The 20,682-nt window shown below is 37.9% G+C and overlaps 1 protein-coding gene across 1 annotated transcript; it reads left to right on the top strand.

Annotated features, from left to right (window-relative positions):
* The first annotated feature begins 10,567 nt into the window (after window positions 1-10,567).
* LOC140148657 (NADH dehydrogenase [ubiquinone] 1 beta subcomplex subunit 11, mitochondrial-like) lies at window positions 10,568-20,405 on the top strand. The gene is made up of 3 exons (XM_072170691.1): window positions 10,568-10,852; window positions 16,514-16,641; window positions 18,069-20,405. The coding sequence occupies exons 1-3, from the start codon at window positions 10,601-10,603 to the stop codon at window positions 18,226-18,228; spliced, it is 540 nt and encodes a 179-aa protein (XP_072026792.1). The 5' UTR covers window positions 10,568-10,600; the 3' UTR covers window positions 18,229-20,405.
* The last annotated feature ends 277 nt before the right edge of the window (window positions 20,406-20,682 follow it).

Below are 20,682 nucleotides of genomic sequence, written 5' to 3'. Positions count from 1 at the left end.
TGCTAGAGCAGTATTATGGTTTCCCACACCCTGACCCCAATCACACCTGCATGATGGCACTTAATGCAAATGACTGATCAGCCAATTCAGAACCAGAACCAGATTAGTACAATTACGTGCATGACTTCCGAATTCGGAGGCATGCATGCCACTGTGTTGGTTACTTCGGCCTTTCTGTAGACTGATTTAGTATTGTTCTTGTGTCGATACTGAACACATTAATTCATACTTGCGTCAGCGATGACCATTTATGCCCATAATACAATCTCATTTATTTATTTATTTTTCACATTTCTGTACATATAATTATATTTAATACTGCTTTCGTATCTTTTTCTTCAAAACACCCCTAGGCCACGTGGGCGTGCTGGTTTCAGGGTCTTTTTGAACTGCAAGCCATTCTCAATTAAATTGGAGCGATCGCCACACACAGTACCGTACTATGACAGGAGCACTACAGTAGGTTGGGGTTTCCCCAGGTCCGGGCCCAAGGTCACGTCAGCAACACAGCGACAGAAACAGCAACAAACCAACACAAGCATGAGAACTGGCTCGCGCATTGTGATGTGCATGTAATTCACCCTGGAATTCACCTTTGTTTTTGTTAAATAACTTAAATTTTATGGACCAAGAGTAAGGAATTATATCCATCTGTTGATGCCATTTACCAAAATCAAAGTTTGTTTTAGGTCGTGCGCCATGAATTGGGGGCCAAATGCGTTACATACTAAAAAATTCAACAATTTACATGTTTTTGTACTTAAACTGCTCTAAGCCTCTAATTCATATTCTGTTCATCAAAACCCTATAAAATTATATATCACTGTAAAGCTTAGAGTACCAGGAATACACACATACAAATATTTGGTTAATATACAGGGTGCCACAAATGTCATATAGGGTGGAAAAGTTAAATTTTGGTTCAAAAAGTATACAATTTTGTTCCTCTCTTATTTACTACATAAACACCTGGTCTGTTAAAACCTTTTTAGATGTGCTAATAACATTGTAGACTTTCAAAAAAAGCAAACTTGTAATAATGAGTTATGTTGCCTAACTGAGATACAGGGTGTTCAAAAGTCATACAAAATTTTTATGATTTTTATTATATTTTCAATCAAAACTTTTTTCCTTCATGCCCTACACAAAAACCAATGGCATATTTGAATTCCTCATCAAATTTCCTTTTAAGAAATGATAACTTTTACAGAAGTAGGGTAACTTATTCAAGAAATATGACATTCAGAACATTTCGGAGCATAAATGCATGCTTAGTACAGTAACATATAGGAAAAGCCTAGAACCCATGACACAGAAGGCAGCACATTTACAACAAATTAAACTAGCTTGGAGTAAAATTGGTCACATTACCTACTAGACATAAATACCAAAACAATGGTACATAATCCATCCCAATACCTTGCTGGGTTACGAAGTTAGAGTAAAAAATAAATTCGAGAGGCACTAAAAATCAATATTCCTATACTTTAACACATGCCTCAACCGTATTCGCCTCAACCGTATTCGCAGCCACCCCTGACACTACTTCGTTTGAATTGCAATATCTCAAGAAGGAAATGTAGTGTGAAGTTGTTACTTTCCAAAATGATAGCTAGATAAATTAGAAACAAAATGAGACCAAAACTAGTTCAGTACCCCTCTCCATTCTTGAGATCTGGTATAGAATGTCCTGAAAAAAATGTAAAAATGTAACACCGCCACCTTTTCCTATACCCCAATTCATGACGCACGACCTTTAGTGTTGTGCGCCCTTGATCTCATTCATTTCCAGGGCTCTTTGCACATATCTCATTCAGGGCTCATTGCAGTTCACATGTAGCCACTGGAGGCTGACATCTTGTATTTTGAAGTATTGTTGTGCAGAAAGCTCTCGGTAAAGACACAATTAATCTTTACCTGAACCATCATAACTATTATTTGTGACAAGAACTAGAAGAAGAATAGCAAGTGAAGATAATAAACATCATCAAGATACGTTTCAGCTAAAGTGTATCCTTGGATTTGTGATGATTTGTGTCACTTTTTGTTGTTGGTTCCGAGTCATCGAAGATTGTATTATTTAGTACCAAGCTTCTGCTAACCAGGGGAGCCAAGCCTTGAAATAAGCGGGCGCGGGGAGCAAATTTACCCTCGTAAAGCCACCAATTGCTCCTGGTCCTTGTAAAATTCACATGAACCAGGAGCAATTTTCTAAAATAAATTGCTCCTGGTTACAGTTTTGCACTTGATGCAGTCGTGCTGGTATGCTGTATTGTATATATGCAGAAAAGGATTTAATATTGAAAGTTGCTCCTGTTTCTTCAGAAATTGCTCCTGGTTCTTGCAAAATCCCAGTGAACCAGGAGCAATGTTCAAAACAAATTGCTCCTGGTTCCAGTCTGCTTATTTCAAGGCTTGAGGGGAGCAATCCAAGTTTGCCCCTACACCATCTGTACAACGTAAGTTGATTTGTGAAATTGTGAGCTTGAAAGTTGTAATGTTTACTTTTTTACCGGTCATGATTCAGAATATTGGCCCCCGATTCAGAACTGCTGATCATGATCGGTGCGTCTCTAACGTCAAACAGGTTGTTTATTTTGTTAATTTATTAATAATTGTCAATATTGTAATTATTACATGATTATAATTTTTGTGACATATGTGACCTGCTCCCACAAAACCAGACATAAGTCACTAGTTTTGAAAATTGAGTTTTTGATGTCATCATTTAGTGTAGGTCTTCAGCTTTCATTTGATACCAAAATAATGTTTCTGGGACATGTGGTCCTCATTCTACGGTCTTTCAATGGGAAGCGGGGAAGCGACACATAGAGAAAAAGCAAATGCAAGAAAAATGGCTTTAAAGTTGTAAAATGACATGTTAAGGACCTAGTTTTGGCTCAGAAAATGCTAGATTTGGGTACTTTAGACGTAAAAGATTTTTTTTTTTTTTTTTTTCAATGGTAGGTTAAAGTAAACATATTAAGGAATCAAAAAGATAATAGAAACTGAAAAACGAAATCTGGAAAGTTTTTCACCCCTTTCCCAACTTTGACTCGCCATCTCGAAATGGCTGAGTGTGACTTATATGGCGGGTTTCGTCAGAGTGGGTCACATATACTGATGAAAACAGTTTACATTATTCTGTCGGTCCGTGTCACGTCACTTCCGGTTGATGATGTTCGAGTGAAAACTAGTCCCTGATTCGATTTTTGTTGATGATTTCTGTCATTATATAAATTTTGATCGCAAATAGTCAGTGGAATCAAACAACCGTTTCTAAGTCTTCAGAGTGGAAGAAACTTACTTGATTTACCGTTTATATACTGACAAACTTAAAATTAAATTCCATGGTCGAGTGTCGTTTTTTCCGAAATTGAAGGTCACTCCAACAACATGATGTAGCCTCCTTCACAGCCGGTTTCTGTTGTTCATAACAAACCGTGAGCCACATGCAGTTTGGGCCCGAGACTAGAGATAGCCCGGATGTTGGACCGACAGAATAGGCACTTCCTACAACTTGATAAGACCTCAAACGTTCGAAATTAGTAGTTACTACAAGCTAGTGGTAGAGAGTCACGTCCAATACCCATGATACCTAATGAATCTGTGTCTGTGATCGGAATCGGATTTATTTACTTCTGAATTTTCATTGCTTTAAATTTAGGGTGTTTCTTTACTTTAGGGGGTTTTATTCTTACATGTTATAGCTGCCTTGTGGAAGTGGTGTTATAACCCTAACCCTAACCAGTGCAGAAGGCAGCTATTACATGTAAAAATAAAAAACCCTAATTTTAAAGTAAAGGAATGCCAAATTCAGTACACATCATTTAGGTATCCCAGGCAAACCTTAGTTAACACATTTGCTAGTCAGCGAAATTCACGAGACCGGGGCCCAAACACAATGCATATTTACATAGAAATTTGAATTTTTTTCGAGAATAGGTCGGTGAAGGAAACCTACATAAATATGTTTTCTATACTTCACTTGACCCAAATATATGATTTTTATGGTGATAATCAAGTCGCACATGGAATTTTAGAGGATTTTGATAGCAGTTCCATTAAAAAAAGCTGCTATCGCCATGAGACCAAGATCTAGAAACACCCCTAAATGCCATTTTGGGGAATTTTGCTAGCAGAATCTTTTTTGATGAAAGTCAATCCTTGACAAGATGTAACTTTCTTTGTTACGGAAAGTGCTATGACAAAAATGTTTTCAGTTTTGGCTTTCTTTACTCAAGGGCTTTAATTTGATATGTAAAATGATGCAGTTTGATGGCAAATTTGAATTCACCTAGCATACCTACATCATTGTCATGACATGTCTGTGTGACTTGTGTGTCATGCTTTTGTTTTGATTCTGATGCGATTTTAGATACGGTAGCTCTAATCTTAAATCTAAGCTCTATCCTCACATCCATCACTGATTATCAGTAGCCCCAGTCAGTGGCCTGATTTACTGATTGAGGATAGATTTCTTGATCAAATGTTACTGTACAGTACACTACTGACTGTCAGACAAGGTGACTGTCACTCGACACAGTCCCAGTGTCAGTGACAGTGTTCATAATTTTGTTCTCATTCATGCATTCAATCTCATTCTCAGTCATGTCAGTCATGGCATGCAGTCAGATAAATTCGTACTAGAATGGATTGTTAAATACACTTTATGTCATTGCTATATTTCAAAATGAGTTTCCAGGACAAAATTCAATCAATTTAGCGACAACGATCTATATTATAACAGTTTTAGCAAACAATTTATACAGTTTGTTTACCTATTTTCTTGAGTTTCTTTCAGCCCACGAGGCGCGATTCGTATTTTCCCATCAAAATAAATAATGCTATTTATAGATCTGACTGTATTTCTAGTATTCGCTGCAGGATTTACATTTTTTCTTTTTACTTAAAGGAAACACAAAACACTACTCACTAATTTCAATGAAGATCAAAGTGATATCAAAATAGTTTCGATTCTTATTCGACTTGTTGTGAATGGAGTAATTTCCTTAGTAAACATTTTGGTGATTTTTATTTCTTTTAGTAAAGTAAAAACAGGAACTCTCTTAAACAGTTTCGTTTATTTTACTTGCACGAAAGTGGCGTTCATACGAAAACTATCAGACCTGCTGAAGAGTTTGTACGGCTGTTGCCTACTTGAAATAAATTCCAAACCTGATAAAATGAATGCAGCTTGAATGTAGATTAAAGCGCTCAGAGGTAGCCTACATTATGAGCCAAGAAACTGGTTTACTTTTCTGAAACATGCATAGGCCCCCGGGGGGGGGGGCACTCAACTTTAGAAGTGACGGGTATGTGCCTACCGGCGTCGCGAAGTAGGGGCCTATCGGGTACAAAGCATTATTTTAAAAAAGGGGTCATTGGGTAAACAAACAAAATAAAAGAGGGGGTCATTGGGTATAATATTTTGAAAAAACAGGCGGCATAGGTCACGCGACACGTGACGTTCGAGGCTGGCGAAAATACAAGGCTGACAGACAGCCCCATTCAAAATACACGGTTAGCATTTATAAATTAACATACGTAGGCCTACAGTGTGGTACATTGTCGTACCCCAACGGTTTTAGAGTAAGATAATTTTGCTTTGACACCACATAACAAATTTAGAATTGTTTGTGAAGATTTCATGATTATGTGTTAATCCAATGGCGACGTCAAAATTGCGATATCGCTTCCACCACCGCCTGTGAAAAAAGGGGGTCAATGAGTATAAGATTTCAAAGAAAGGGTCATCGGGTAGAAAATTTTGAAAAAATGGAGCAAATTTTCATGAAAGTTTCGGCATAATTTTGAAAAAATTGAGCAAAATTTGAACTTCGGCATAATTTTTTAGCATTTTGATGACGCTATTCTTAGAAAATTTAGAAAAATAGGGGGTCATTGGGTAGCCGCAACCAAAAAAAGGGGGTCATTGGGTAGCCGCAACTAAAAAAAAGGGGGGTCATCGGGTATGACTTTTAAAAAAAGGGGGTCATCGGGTATAGTCGACTTCAAAAGAGGGGGCCTATTGACAGGCACATACCGTCACTTCCAAAGTGCCCCCCCGGGCATAGGCCTAGCCTACATGATCTTAAAACATACATTCATGAACAAAAAATATGAAAGAACAGTTTTCCGCCCGCCCGCATTTTGACAACTTGCACCCCCATGAAATTTAATTTACCATTGTTTTTTTGGTTTGTTTGTTTTAAATGATCTTCTCGTGTACGACCCATAATAGAAGAGGGTTACGATTAGCGACTCATTGCATTACTCCCATCCCCGCCGCTGGCACATTGAACTAGACCAATTTCTACAAACTTTTACGTCTTTCAGGAAATGCCATTTCATACATGATGCAGTCATGTCTACAGTAGAATTCATCTCGACCTTTGCAGGACTTAAACCCCATTAAAAGCTATTAAACCAAGATAACACTCATTGAAGCAGCTCAACTGATTAAATCAGATCTTCTCTGGTTGTGCACAAGTGTCTGTTTTACATGTGCGACATCGCAATAAAGCTGGTATTATAGCTTCAGTTGGGTAACCGATTATAAAGGAAACGAAAGGAAACAATGGTATGTGTACCTTTGTTCACGAAATGAGACAATGACCTGCTTTTTGTTAACCAGCATTCTTCAAAATGAGCAACATAATGATTGTTGACTTAACACGGTTTGGAAATAATTTCTTCATATTTTTGGTGTTATCTGTCGTTTACATATCCTTCCTAAAACACAAAAGTGCGACCCTCTCCAAACATCTAAATTAGCTAAAAATTTAGGACATGTTACAAAACTATATTTTCTAGAACCTATTTAGAATAGTTTAAATGTAGGGCCTATAGCTTGTACCGTTTTTTTGGGCATCCTTCAGAACGGAGCGGTCCGTTACCAATATAGCTCAATATTTTTGGTCAAATCTCCATTCAATTAACACGGGGAGTTGGCTAGCTATGAGCTAGCTATGCTTTGCCCTCACTCAAATCTTACAAGAGTGCGACCATTTCTGAACATCTAACCTAGCTGTAATTTTAGGTCATGTTAGAGAAACATATTTGCTAGAAGTTTAGAGAATAAATTAAATATTGACTGGTTATTTTTCACACAGTGATGTTAACTAGGCAAGTGTCCATTCTTCCAACATACATCATTTGTAGAGGTCACGCGTCAATGGTGAGAGCACTGTGTATTGTGTATAGGAAAACGGACAGTAACTGCAGTATGAAGACAGGGCATCTTGACAATCCTTTTTGGACGTTGCAATATTGCTCTATCCTTTTCATGCTTTTGGTGAACGAGAAAGGACTAACTGATTCCACAGGTCTCTAAGGGGCTGTGCAATGATCAGCCCCCCGGTAAAATTTCCAACGGGCTCGCCAAAAATCACCCCCCCTCGTAAAGCGTTACATGACTTTGGTGCCTGTTACTTTTGTACCTTTGTCTTTCAAAACAATGTGTTTTAGGGAGTTTGAATAGGCCTACTTGAATATACGTAATGAGTAATGACATGGAAAAAATGGGTAGGCCTAATGGTGAATCCAATGGACGTGGAGACAAAACACATCAAGGATCAACAAGAGGACCTTGAATATGAACAAGCTGGAAAGAAAAAGAGCAAAGAACAACAACTTGACGTGGGGAAACAAGCAGGCGCGGATTCAGGGGGCCCGGAAAGGAGAGAAGAGAAGAGAAAGAGGAAAAAAGGAGGAAAAAAGAAGAGAAAAGGGAGAAAAGAAGAAGGGAAAAGGTTAAATTGCACATAGGCCCTATAGTAGGCCCATATTATGCCTAAATCGCAGTTGGGTAAATCTATATGTCTGTGATTATTTTGCTTGACGGCGGGTCCTCTGCCCAAAAGCATGTGAAAATTATGGCGGGCCCGCCGATATAGGGCCCGTCACATTGGGCACCAAAATCATGTAGGCCTATTAAGACGGACTCCGTGCCGACTTCAATTCAACATCGATCCATGCATGCTTTTAATTGCGAATCTCAAGCCTTATGCCTATAAAGTGTCCGTGTAACATATAAAATTTTACAAATTGAGTTCGGGCCCTTTTCTGTTTTAAAAAGCAATCATGTTATACTAGTGTAAAAATGATGCACCAAATGGCTTCAATTGGACCTTCATTTTGGAAAATTTCCAAACTTCTCAGGGGGATATCCCCTCAGACACCCCCTGCGTATACAAACAAGTGCCCGATTTAACACCCACCACTTGATGTTTAAACCAATAAATCATACAATAACAGTGAAAAAAGTGAAAAAAAAGTGGCTTTAATTGGCCTGTCATTTCGCAAATTTTATATTTTCGGCTTTTTTAAACTAAAATTTTGCACAATAATATCATGGTGCCAAAATGGTCCACCAAATGGCTTCAATTAGGTTTTCATTTTGCAAAAGTTTCTCACTTCTGAGGGGGGCACATCCCCCCTCAGACACCCCCCCTGCGTGTGCAACTATATGTTTACATCTAAAGCAATATCGGGTAATTTATAAAGGTCAAAACTTGTCCACAAATGACTTCAATTGGGCCGTCATTTCACAAATTTTCGGCCTTTTCAAACATAAAATTTGTACACAATAATAGTGCAAAAATAGTCCACCAAATAGCTCCAAATGGCGTCAATTAGGTCTTCATTTTACAAATTTTTCTCACTTCCGAGGGGGAACATCCCCCTCCGACACCCCCTGCGTGCGCAACTTTATGGGTACATATAATCATAAAGCAAAATTCAGACAATAAAAGTCAAAACTTGTCGACCACAAATGGCTTCAATTGGGCTGTCTTTTCGCAAATTTTAGGCTTTTTCAAACTAAAATTTTACACAATAATAGTGACAAAATGGTCCACCAAATGGCTTCAATTGGGTCTTCATTTTCCAAAAGTTTCTAACTTCACAGGGGCACATCCCCCTCACACACCTCTGCGTCGCGCAAGCAGCTCTGGGATGCCCTTCGCGGCCATTACTTACATTTTTTTTCCAAAAATTGGCCCCCCCTCTGACTGCTCTGGATCCGCCACTGCAAACAAGTCAAATACAAACTAGACGGTACGCAGAATTAAGGGGACAAAAACAGCAAATGTAGGTATATTTATATAAAGTTCGATAGCCAAAAAATACCATTGTGCACTGTAGTGAATGCAAGTAAGAGCCAGAGTCGGTAGGCCTATCTTTTGTAAGCCAATTTTTCTGAAGTTTAGAGGTCCAAAAAAATAAAATGTTTGAAATTGCCCATACTTTCAACCCCTGCAATTTGAAGGCAGTCAATATATAGGATATTGCCCAATTTGAGTTCCAAAATGTGGCTTTACCAGGAAATTACCACAGGGTTCAATGGGAGAATTCAAACTTTAAATGATTTTTTCCGGAATTTCAAGTGCTTTTTTCCTCTGGCGAAAAAAAATAAATTTGACTTTCGATTCAAGTTTCTATCCGAGAAACCCCACATTACTTTTGAGTTTGGAGATAAAAAAAAAATAAAAAAAACGCAAAAAATTCATATCGAAATTTTGCTCCACAGCTGTGTGCTGTACATACTCAATGTGTAATTTGACTGCCACACTCTTGCAGCCAATGGGCTATTCCATTTGACATGCATACACCCCCTAGATGGAGGTCATGAGTCGATGACCTCAATGGCGCACACAGGGGTGTAGATATCAAATGGAATCGCCTATTCAGGTAACTTCATTTGAAATTCACACTCCCTGTGTGGAAGATTAAGGCATGTCTTCCATAGGGGGTGTATGGATTTTAACTGGAATAGCCCAATGGTTTAATCACCTGTTTGAGTTCTGCATAAGAAGCCCCCATGTCACAAGGAAAAACGCGGTAAATCGCACATTATTTGCACATTATTTGCAGAATCTCTCCTCTTTTTCCAGATTTTAAGCTTACTTAGCAGAATTTGTGGGAAATTTTGGCGATTTTAGCTTTTTTGAGCGATTTTGCTCATTTTACCGCGTTTATATTCCCTTGTGACATGGGGGCTTGTAGAAGTGAGTGTATAGTGGAGACCAGCGGGTCTCCACTTCACCTGGTGAAGACCAGCTGGTCTTGTTTTTTGTTTGTTTGGTTTTCTTTTGCTTTTTTCTTTATTTGTTTGCTTTCGCTTTGCCTTGTGTTGTTTGGTTTTGTTTTGCTTTGCTTTACTTTGTTTTATTTTGTTTTGATTTAACAAAATAATTTGATTTGATAGTGTTTTGCTTTGCTTTGCTTTGTTTTGCTTTACTTTGCTTTTGCTTTGTTTTACCCTGTTTTTGTTTTAATTGATTTTATTTTGCTTTGCTCTGTTTTGTTTTATTTCAGTGCTTTGCTTTGTTTTATCCTGTTTTAACAAAACATACAGTGTTTGTTTTGTTTTGCTTTAGCTTTGCTTTATTTTGTTTTTATTTAACAAAACCATTTGACGGTGTTTTGCTTTGCTTCAGATCCTGCTTTGCTTTTTGCTTTGCTTTGACCATCGAGATAAAAAATCTCGATGCTTTGACCAAATGCCTGGACCAAAATAATATACATTTTGTGATTTGTAACACGATGTATTAGAAAACGTTGATGAAACGAGACGGCAACCTTATCAATTTTCAACATGGCGTCCGTCATGGCAGGAATCTGTCGGAACGGGTGTAGATTTTTACACAGAATTCATCCAAATATTTCTCAAGTTTCACGTAATATCAGCATTTCACAATGCTGCGCTTATAGTTCAACTTCGAAGAAAGTGGAACAGTCAGAATTTGTCTTAGGAAGGCAGACTGTACCCGATCCAAAACGCGTTGAAGAACTAAAACAAGAAGATCTCAGAGATCCTCGCATAGAAATCACAGATCCAAACGATCCGGTAAGTTTTCATGCATGCCATGATTGTACAGTAATGCTGGTTTCATACTTTCTGCCGCTGAGCAGCGTGATGTTTCATCATGCCGCTTGCGCGTTTCTGCAAGCGGAGCGGCACACCACGAACGAACTACCCCATTCACGCTGTACGAAGTTAGCAATATTCGAGGGGTACTCATTAGTCGAGGAACCCATACCGTAGTACCTCTGCACAACGGTATGGGATGAAGTGTATACAAAAAGCTAGTGCAACGTTGCACTAAAAAATACAAGGCTCCTGTAGCTTAAATAGTTGCAATCATGTTGTCATAATATTAATTACACAGGCTCACAGCTTCTTGTACTTCTTGTCTAAACTCTTATATGCTTGTAATTGTAATTAATACCCCATTATTTATCCAGAATAAATAAAAATTCATTAACACATGATCCACATCGGCACACCAAAACTGAAATGGCACTTCAGTGCAAACTTAGATAGGGCAGCACCAATACGAAAATGTCATACCGATAAATGATGCGTCTGTTTTGCCCGTTATTTAAGTTTGTGTTGCGAACTAGGTACTCAGTACAAATGACCATACGGGGACGTGCCGCAAATATGGGTAGCATTTTCAGCCTTCTGGTATATCAATGACCCCTTTTTCAAAGCCTATTTTGATATATGAATGGGTCCTTTTTTCAAAATTTTCTCAATTTTTTCGGAAAACAGCCCAAATTTTCCTTAATCTAGCCAAAATTTTCCCAAAATTTTAGGAAAATTTGTAAAAACTAAGACAATTTTGGGTAAATTCGGCCGAAAATTTTAACTTTTGGTATATCAATGGGTCCAAATTTCTTGAAAAATTGGTATATTTATGTGTCTACTTCCAAAATCTCAGCGCACGTCCCTACCAAAACCAAACTTGAGTACCCCCGGGGCAATATTAAAGCAAAGCCTCCAGTTAGCACGCCAGGCACCACTACAGTTTCTGATTCTGATACTGCCCAACACTCCTTTCGTTGCTCATTAACTGGTGAAGTAAACCGGACAGGAATGTGAGTGCGCATAAAAAGTTTGTTATTCTCTTAGGTGCTTATGTAACTGTAGTCCGAATAATCAGACCCAGAACAAAATATTAATTTCTGACATGATCAGTAGAGTCCCAACCCCAAGATTGGTGAATTCTCCCAATAGTACGAATTCTCCAAATAGTGAGAATTCACCTTCTCACCATAGTGAGAAATTCCCACTATAGTGCGAATTGTTTATTTCAAACACACGCTCGCAGCTAACGATAGGTGATCGCACTTTGGCGACATCGGCATCGTAAAGAGCGGATCAAAACGCCCAAGACTACCGATGGAAAAAAAAATTTGCCGATGCATTTTAAAGTTATGAAAAAAAGTAACAAAAAATGCCTTAAAAATGTACTCATTTGCAGTTTAAAAAAAGAGCTTAAAATTTATTTAATTAGCTATTCTATATAGTTTTATTTGATTATCAGTAAAATGCAAGTTATTTCCATTTTTATTGTAAGTTTGAGAAGCATGCGAGTCGGAAAATTCGACATACAAGATTCTGTGTCTGCAAAATTTTGGCCCGATATTTGCCTGATTTTTACCACAAAAATCGCGATCAATGACTCAAATCAACTTGAACGAGCAATGTTTGCATATTATTTAGCTTAATTGTACTTAAAAATGTAGCTTTAGTGCAATGTACGAGTGGATGTTAATGGATTTTGAGCAGTGGTCACGGCAAGAAATTGACAACTAAAGATGACGTCTTTGCCGTCATCCATGTACCATCTCTTCCACAGCGCTTGTACCGGAAGTCAACCTATCACTACGGTACCAATTGTAGCAAAGCCCTGACAGTTGGTGTAGAGATGGATGGGCAATACCATTTCTCACTATTTGGCAAATTCGCACTATTGGGAGAATTCTCCAATTTTGGGGTTGGGACTCTACTGATGATCCTGTACTGGGTCTGAACTGTTTCCATGTGAAATCTTGATGGCAAATTGGACAATAGAAGCACATGGTTCTACGTGACAGCTTTTTAATCCCTATTCATGTTACGTGAATCACGCTATTGTGGACCATCCTTCTGATACTTGAGTGTTTGGACAAGCGGAACGGTCTTTTGTCTACCTCTATGTTTGTAAACAAACCAGGAGGTCGAAATCGTCCTCCTCGCCGAATACGAAAGTCAGCGTAATAGTACGGCACTGATGTAACTGGTCTTGAAAGATGTTGGTTTCTCTGTAGAGATGATGTCGTATGGCAGGTTGTTCCAATCAACCACTGTACGTCGTGGGAAGAACGAGTATTTATAACAATCTTTCCTGGTCTGAATTCTCTGTAATGTACGGTCGTTGGTATATTATAAACGGGACGGAGGTGTAGTTGGGCGCAGTATTTCGTTAGCTGGGATGGACAGGTGACCTTGTGAAGCACCAGAAGTCTTCGCTCTTTCCTTCGTAGTGACAGAGGCTCCCATTTCAGTTTGTTGATCATGTCTGAAGGATGGCTGTTGTAATTGTAATCATTGTAAACAAACCTGGCACCCCGACGCTGGACTTTGTCAAGCTGATTGATGTGGTCTTGTGTATATGGATCCCAAACGGTTGAACTGTATTCCAAGTGTGGTCTTACAAGAGTGTTGAATGCCCTAACTTTAGTGTCTCTGGAACATGAAGAAATATTCCTCCTGAGGAAACCTAAGCTTCGGTTGGCAGAAGCTTTCACCTTGTTGATTTGGTGGTTCCACTTGAGATCGTTGGACAGATCCACCCGAGATAAGTGTGATTGGTAGTCTCTTGCAGAGTTGTTCCTCCAAGATTGTACTTATGTGTCTGCGTCTGAGTGGAATGAGTAACTTTTGTCCACTCTGAAGTACAAAGTGAAAACGCGCGCGTATAAAACGCGTTAACAGTGCGTAGTGCTGCGTCTTTGCTGCAGGTATGCGTGCCTTCAAAGACAGTCGGCACAATGTGTGCATCTGCATCAGTGCCTCTGTAGTACTTTGTACTTCAGAGTAGACTGGCTGTAAGCATGCAATATAGCATCGGACTTTTGGTGACCCCCGTTATCTTTTTTTACCGTGTCAGGCAGCAGCGCTCTGCTCATTAAATATTCATGAACCCAATACGTCACAAACACATGGTCTTATTCGGCCGATCAGAATCGTTGGAATTGACGCGACATGGTTTTTATGAATTAATTTATGACCTTACAGGGCTCAGACATATGCATATTAATTTATTTTGAGATATTCAAGATGGCTGCTCAGCCCTGGCGAAGACGGAATGAAAATCAATGGTTCCGTTCGGAAAATATTGCCGTTTGAAAATGGACTTTTTTCTGGCGTCAAACGAGCAAAAATTTTGATGACTGAAGATAACATACTCAAATTTCATTTATCTGTAATTTTGGTTATAATTTTTTGTTGGACATGGTATATTTTTTCTGACTTAGCTGGAAGCTATTTCAAGTGGTCATGATGGATTTTACTGCGGAGGATCCAGTTTTTCAACGGAGACGGACAATATGCACGAGGTGTTTTTTACCAAATTTTACAAAAATTTCACCGATCCAACGCACATGATTTGTCAGTTCTGTGCATGTAATGTCATGCAGTGGGTGCGTGGGCAGTGCTAGGAAATTTGCATATTAAATTTTAACTTGGTAAGAAGTTTGATTGTGCACACCTGATCCTGAGCGGCAGCGGCATGACTCGGTCTCATAACTTAGTGAAAGATATTGTTGCCGCTCAGCACTGCTCCAAAAGACCAAATCGTATTTTGTTGTCATACGTCACACTCATGGTGGCACTGCTCCGAGTTGACTTGAATTCAACTCCCAGCGATGCTGCCGCTTGGGCAAAGCGGTGGAGTGTGATCGATATATATCGGCTTGCCGCTGGTCACCGCAGCGTTGATCTGGTGCAGTGAAGGAAAATCATCTTCAGAAGTTCAGAGCAGCAAGCGGCAAGAAAGTATAAAACCAGCAAAGGATTTTAAATGAATGAAAATGGTTTGATGAACATTCATGACAATGCACCCACATGGTCTGGAGGTGACCAGACTCATATACTGGATACAATTAAGCACACAAATTTTATGTCTGATGACTTTTTGCCGGACTTAGAAGTTAGAAGATGTCTTGCAATAAACAGACATTAAATATTCGTAACTATATATTATAATATTTACCATCTTACCCTGAAGTCGAAGTCTGGTCATTGAAGGAAGTCCCATTATAATGTGAAAACTGCCATCATAGTAATACCATGAGAGGACAGTACATAAGGCAGGACTGCTAAGAATATGCAATTTCGGAGGCCAAAATATGCACCTTGATTTTCAAAAATATGCAATTTCCCAAAAAAACGCAATTTAAAAAAAAAAAAACATTTGCGAATATGGAGAGTCCCTGCATCTGAAGAAATGTGCTGATATCATCATGGTTGATTTGAAAACAATTTGGAAAAAAAAATAACCAAAAAATTACACAAATGCATTGGTTTTGTACAGTGCTGTACGGTGCGACCATTTTAGGCGCATTGGCGACTAGATTTTTTCTGATGGCGACTAAATATTAATCCCTGGCGCCAATGGCGACCAACTATTGAAGCTTTTAATCGCCAACAAATGCAAAATATGTATGTAATGTAGCATTCAAGAGTATGAATGTATGCTATGAATATATGCATTTATAATGTCTCAATGGAGACTGACTTCCTGGAAAACATATAGGCCTACACTGTACATGCTGTGTATAAAGTATGTAGCGTTCAATGGGAATATGTAGATTGAGTACAGCAGCTATGAACATTCAACGCACATGGCTGTTCAGTTGGCACCTCAGATTTTTTACCTGGGAGCAAAATTTGGGCGCCTAAATTTATAAAGTTAGGAGCCATTGGCTCCTCAATCAGGTTTTGCACCGTACAGCACTGGTTTTGTACACATTTCTATTGGGGCCTGTATCTTAAAATAGATTCTGAAGTGACCATAAGTTACATATAAATTTTTGCCCTTTTTGAATTTTTTGGTGATTTTTTCCCCCATTTTTAAAGATTTTTTCACAAATATCAAAACACACATTTGGAGCCAAAATACACGAATTGCGCCACAGATAATGCAATTTGCGTATTCTTAGCAGCCCTAACATAAAGGACATAATTCAAAGTTGAAAGTATGCATTTAGCAGTGTATACCCGATGTTATTTTCAACAACATTGACAACATTGAAATCATCAAATTGTCAATGTTCTTGACATGAAAAGCGATTTAATTAGTAATTTCTAACCACTTCATACTTTCTTAATTAATGGAGGGGACAAAATTACAACCAAAGTGGAATCATAGTACACTGCTAAAAGTGACTGATACGTGATTGGTACATGTATGATTTTAAAGCTTTGAAGTAAAGATTTCAAATGTCACAGAAGTCGGAAACAAGATGTATTGTGATAGAGAATGTAAACAACTGCATAGTCTATATCACAAGGCATTGTATTAAAACTGTAGAGGAAATGTAACAGTGGTATTTCTGACTGCAATTATTGCACAAGTGCCGTTTTAGACATGGATCAGAAATATGCCAATAATTGATTTTTTTTCTGATTGTACCGGCCACATATTCACTGTTTTGTATACTGTGTTTTCTCTTTCAGCAATATGAAAACAAAGGTTACTATAACGACCCCATTGATGATGCTTATACCAGCAAGGTTGTCCTATTCTCTACTCTGTCAATCACTTTTGTTGGAATATTTTTCTATTGCAAATATATACCAGATTTGTAAGTATAAAGTTTGCTTTTGAATTGATATTGAAGTTTATTCTTAAATGTTTATTATGAATTTGTTTAATATCCATTGTTCAAATCAAAGCAAATAGAATAGTGCCATAAATTTTTATCTGAACAAGTTTATGCAGCCAATTTTTGTTGATGAAGGTGGTTAGGTGATGGCGGTGGTTTAAAAAAAAACCAGGACACTTAAGGGCTGGGGTATGAACGTTTGGACAGTATTTATTTTAGGACATTAGAGCACATCAGACATATCGAATTGCATTCTGAATACGGAGAATGTCTTTCTGATATCAAATAATTTTGATTTTTTGAAATTAGCAATTTAATACACATTTTATGGCAAATCATTAAAATTGATATTTTTGATATTTAACAGTACTCAAGTAAACTTTGATCTGATGATTTATACTTAAAGAGTATGTAGGTGGGATGAAAAGCCGACGATCAATTGAAAATTTTGACCTTTCGTATCTTCAATATGAAATGTCAAAATTTTCAATTGACCATCGGCTTTTCCTCTCAGCTACATACACTTTAAGAATATATCATTAGATTTATATAATTTACTTGAGGACTTTTATATATCAAAATTTGAAAAATATCAAATTTTTATAATTTGTCATAAAATTTGTATTATATTGTGATTTTCAAAAATGAAAATTATTTGATATCAGAAAGACATGCTTCAGATTCAGAATGCAATTCGATAGGTCTGAGGTGCTCTCATGTCCCACAAAAATACTGTCGAAACGCAATAAACGCTCATTCTAGATCCCTTAAAACACCCTTTGGTTATTTGAAGACCGAATTAAAAAGACTAGTCTGCGTATGATATCCTGTCAACCAGACAAAAAATGCTGTACTGCGCAGGTCAGCAACCAATCACGTTGCACCTTTGCCGTGACGTCAGACACAAACTAGTCTTTTTAATTTGGTCTTCAATGATAGCACCTTGAAAACAGAAACTAAAGAATACCAATCAGGATTGTTGGTGTCTAATCTTTTAATTTGTTAAGAAAAATTTGATTCTTTATATCTTTTGTGGTCTGGGCAGTGCGTATCGCGTAAACAAGCTTTTACACACAGGCAATAAACAATCACACTGATTGGCTGATCAAGGGTCTTGACAACAAGTTGTCAGAAAGGGAGGAGCCGGCCCTTGCCACTTCTATGCGTTATCCGTTCACCAGCGTGTACCTGGACCACGGAAGAAATAAAAAATTAACTTATGTGTACTTACCTGCATTTATAAAAAGTACACAATAATTTTCAGAAAGAAAAAATCACAGTGTAGATTTTTGTTTTAATTTGCTTGCTTCTTTTTTTCTGTCAATTTGATTGTTTGTATTTGTTTTGAGGCACTCAAGATTATCAAATTCTAATTTTAACGTTTCCCAATTTCTCCCTTTTTACAGGAGACAAAGAGATTGGTCAAGAAGAGAAGCATTGCGGGTAATGGCAGAGAAGGAAGCAGCTGGAGAGACACTACTGATTAATCCTGATTTTATCCCGTTAGATAAGTTGATAGTACCAACAGATGAAGAAATGGATGCAGTGGAAAATAGGAAAAAATAATGTATGCCTGGCTATGCCTAGTGTGATCCTTTCAATAGACTACCTTGTATATAACATGATAGGATATTATTGCCAAGTCTCCATATGCCTCATTTTATCAGCAAGTTCTTGTTGCATCTCTTCAGTCGGGACAGTAACTGTAAATGCTTGAAGTGCATGATATTATAATAAAGTTATAAAGTGTGGTAGAAAATGGAATTTGCCAGCACTGGAAATGTTACAAATCTTTTGAAATCAACATGTCCGATTTTATAAAGATTTTTTTTGCATATTGTCATTGACATCAAATTGCAATCTCTCAATCTATGTAAGTTTAATTTATTTTTTCTTGTCAAACACAGATGCATCAGTGCAGTATTTCCATAGCCATGTAATACTAGTGAGAAACATCCCACCGTTGCGTCCTTTATCATATGGGTGTCTATCTCGCTACGGTGGGAACTTATTGTGTACATTTCCCCGATAGCAAGTGCAGGCCACACAAATTCAATTACTGCTGGTAAAAAACTTTCCCGCAGTATGCCGTATCATGTTGGCTCCCGATCTCCTAGCATGCTGTGCAGATAAACTTACTGGGGACCATCACAAACTTCCGCTACGTATTTCAGGGCTATTTATTGTCCAACTTAGTGGAGAGTTGTGCTCCGTTAAAAAAAATGTCAGTATGATAACAGTCAATGTCTGTGCTGACGAAACTAAGTTGGACGTGGACAACTATGTAATACATTACATACATAGAGAGTTTTATGTAAACATGGTTATTGGTTACCTGAAATTGTGACATTTAATTAACATTACTGACAAGAAGGAAAATCACTTCAGTCTAGAACATTTCTGACAGTTAACAGACATCCCTTTATTGGATGTTTATGGAACTTACCAAACATTAGTCAAGCCTTTTAATTCAGATGATCATCAATCAAAATGAGTTGCATCAACATTGACAAGACACAAGCAGTTCACCAACAAGCTGATGGAGATGAGGCTTTGTTGCACTGAGCCCTCAATATGATGATAAAAGTTATGTCCCCACCATATTTGCAGCATTTACCCCTGAACATTATAGCTGATTCAACCCATCGTGGGACATTTTTCCAACAAATCCAGGCTGCCAGTTAATCATCTGCCAGTCATGCATGATGGCCCGGTAGCCTGAATTTGTTTGAAAAACGTCCCACGATGGGTTGAATCTGCTATACCTATTTCTCAATGTGTAAATTCATATGATTGATGACAAATTTGTTATTATTATAGATGAGGTGACAAGTGACATGTTATGTCAAATACTTGGTTAGCAATTATCATTGTTCTTTCGACCTGACTTTCCAAGTCGGATAAAGGGCAACAAGGCTACAATGGAGGGGTCATATTATGTGATTCCACTAAGCCTATCAATAGAACAGTCCCTTACCTTTGTTTATAAACATTGCTGTCACCTCATCTATACTCAAACTAGACACTAAGATTCCTGTTCAATAAGTGACGTACTGTGAACATCTAGCGTCTAATTTTGTAGTACCACTGATTGGCTGCTTGTGTAATCTGCCAATAGCTGGCATATTATTAAGCCCCTCCCAATTAGAAAATGCTGATGGTGAGGTAGTGCTCCACTTACAAGGAATCTTGCTTCCTATTGACCCTTTGCACAGTCATCTCAAAACGAGGTTCTATCCGCAAAGTGCGTGTTGTGTGCGTACACCTGTCAAACGGGTGCTTTGATTACCGCGTACGCTTTGCAAAAACCTTACACCGTGTTGCTAGAAAAGCACGATAAATAAAAATGTGTTATTTGCAGGCAGAACCTCGTTTTGGTAACAGATGGCGGATCCGCTCAAAGGGCGAATAGGCAAAATATCTAATTCCCGATCATGAGAGTCAACTTGGGTACACACAGATATTTACTACACAAAGACCACAGTTTTGAGAATTGGATATTTTGCCTTTAGTAAAAAAATAAACTCTGGACAAATGGAGGTGACAAGCTGCAAACTGTGCTTGTATTTAATAATTGATTTCTATACCAAAAGTGTCTATCACTTGTTCTTTTCAATTGAGATACAAATGTTAATTATAAATGAGACACTTTAGCTACCATGCTTACTTTTTGTGCATGAATGACCTTATTTTGTGCAGGTTTGGTGACATGTTGATTTGAATAAAATTCAAATTTAAAGAAATTGGTTGATTGTTTCAATGGTGATTATGTTGTGTTTAATTAAAAAAAAAAGAAAAAAAGTAGGTAATGGTGTCTCCAACGGACGAGGTACAAAACACACCAAGGATCAAAGTAGGATGCACATTGCACAAGGAAACCTAGAATATTTAAAAACAAGAAAGATTGAGGTATACCAACTTGATGTGGGGAACAAGACAAAGACAAGATAAAAACTAATGCACTATGTAAACCATGGAGGTGTACACAAACACGGCCCTAGTAAAAAGAAAAAAAAAAAT

The sequence above is a fragment of the Amphiura filiformis genome, chromosome 3 (assembly GCF_039555335.1).
Source record: "Amphiura filiformis chromosome 3, Afil_fr2py, whole genome shotgun sequence".
In the NCBI taxonomy this organism is placed as follows: Eukaryota; Metazoa; Echinodermata; class Ophiuroidea; order Amphilepidida; family Amphiuridae; genus Amphiura; species Amphiura filiformis.
Note: the sequence above shows the minus strand (reverse complement) of the source record. Positions and strands in the feature narration are given on the sequence as shown.

Bases quoted from the DNA above. Each gene is read 5' to 3' on its own strand.
- LOC140148657 (XM_072170691.1), top strand. From the start codon at position 10,601: ATGGCGTCCGTCATGGCAGGAATCTGTCGGAACGGGTGTAGATTTTTA. The intron at 10,853-16,513 runs GTAAGTTTTCAT...TTTCTCTTTCAG, and splicing joins TCACAGATCCAAACGATCCG to CAATATGAAAACAAAGGTTA. The intron at 16,642-18,068 runs GTAAGTATAAAG...CCCTTTTTACAG, and splicing joins TGCAAATATATACCAGATTT to GAGACAAAGAGATTGGTCAA.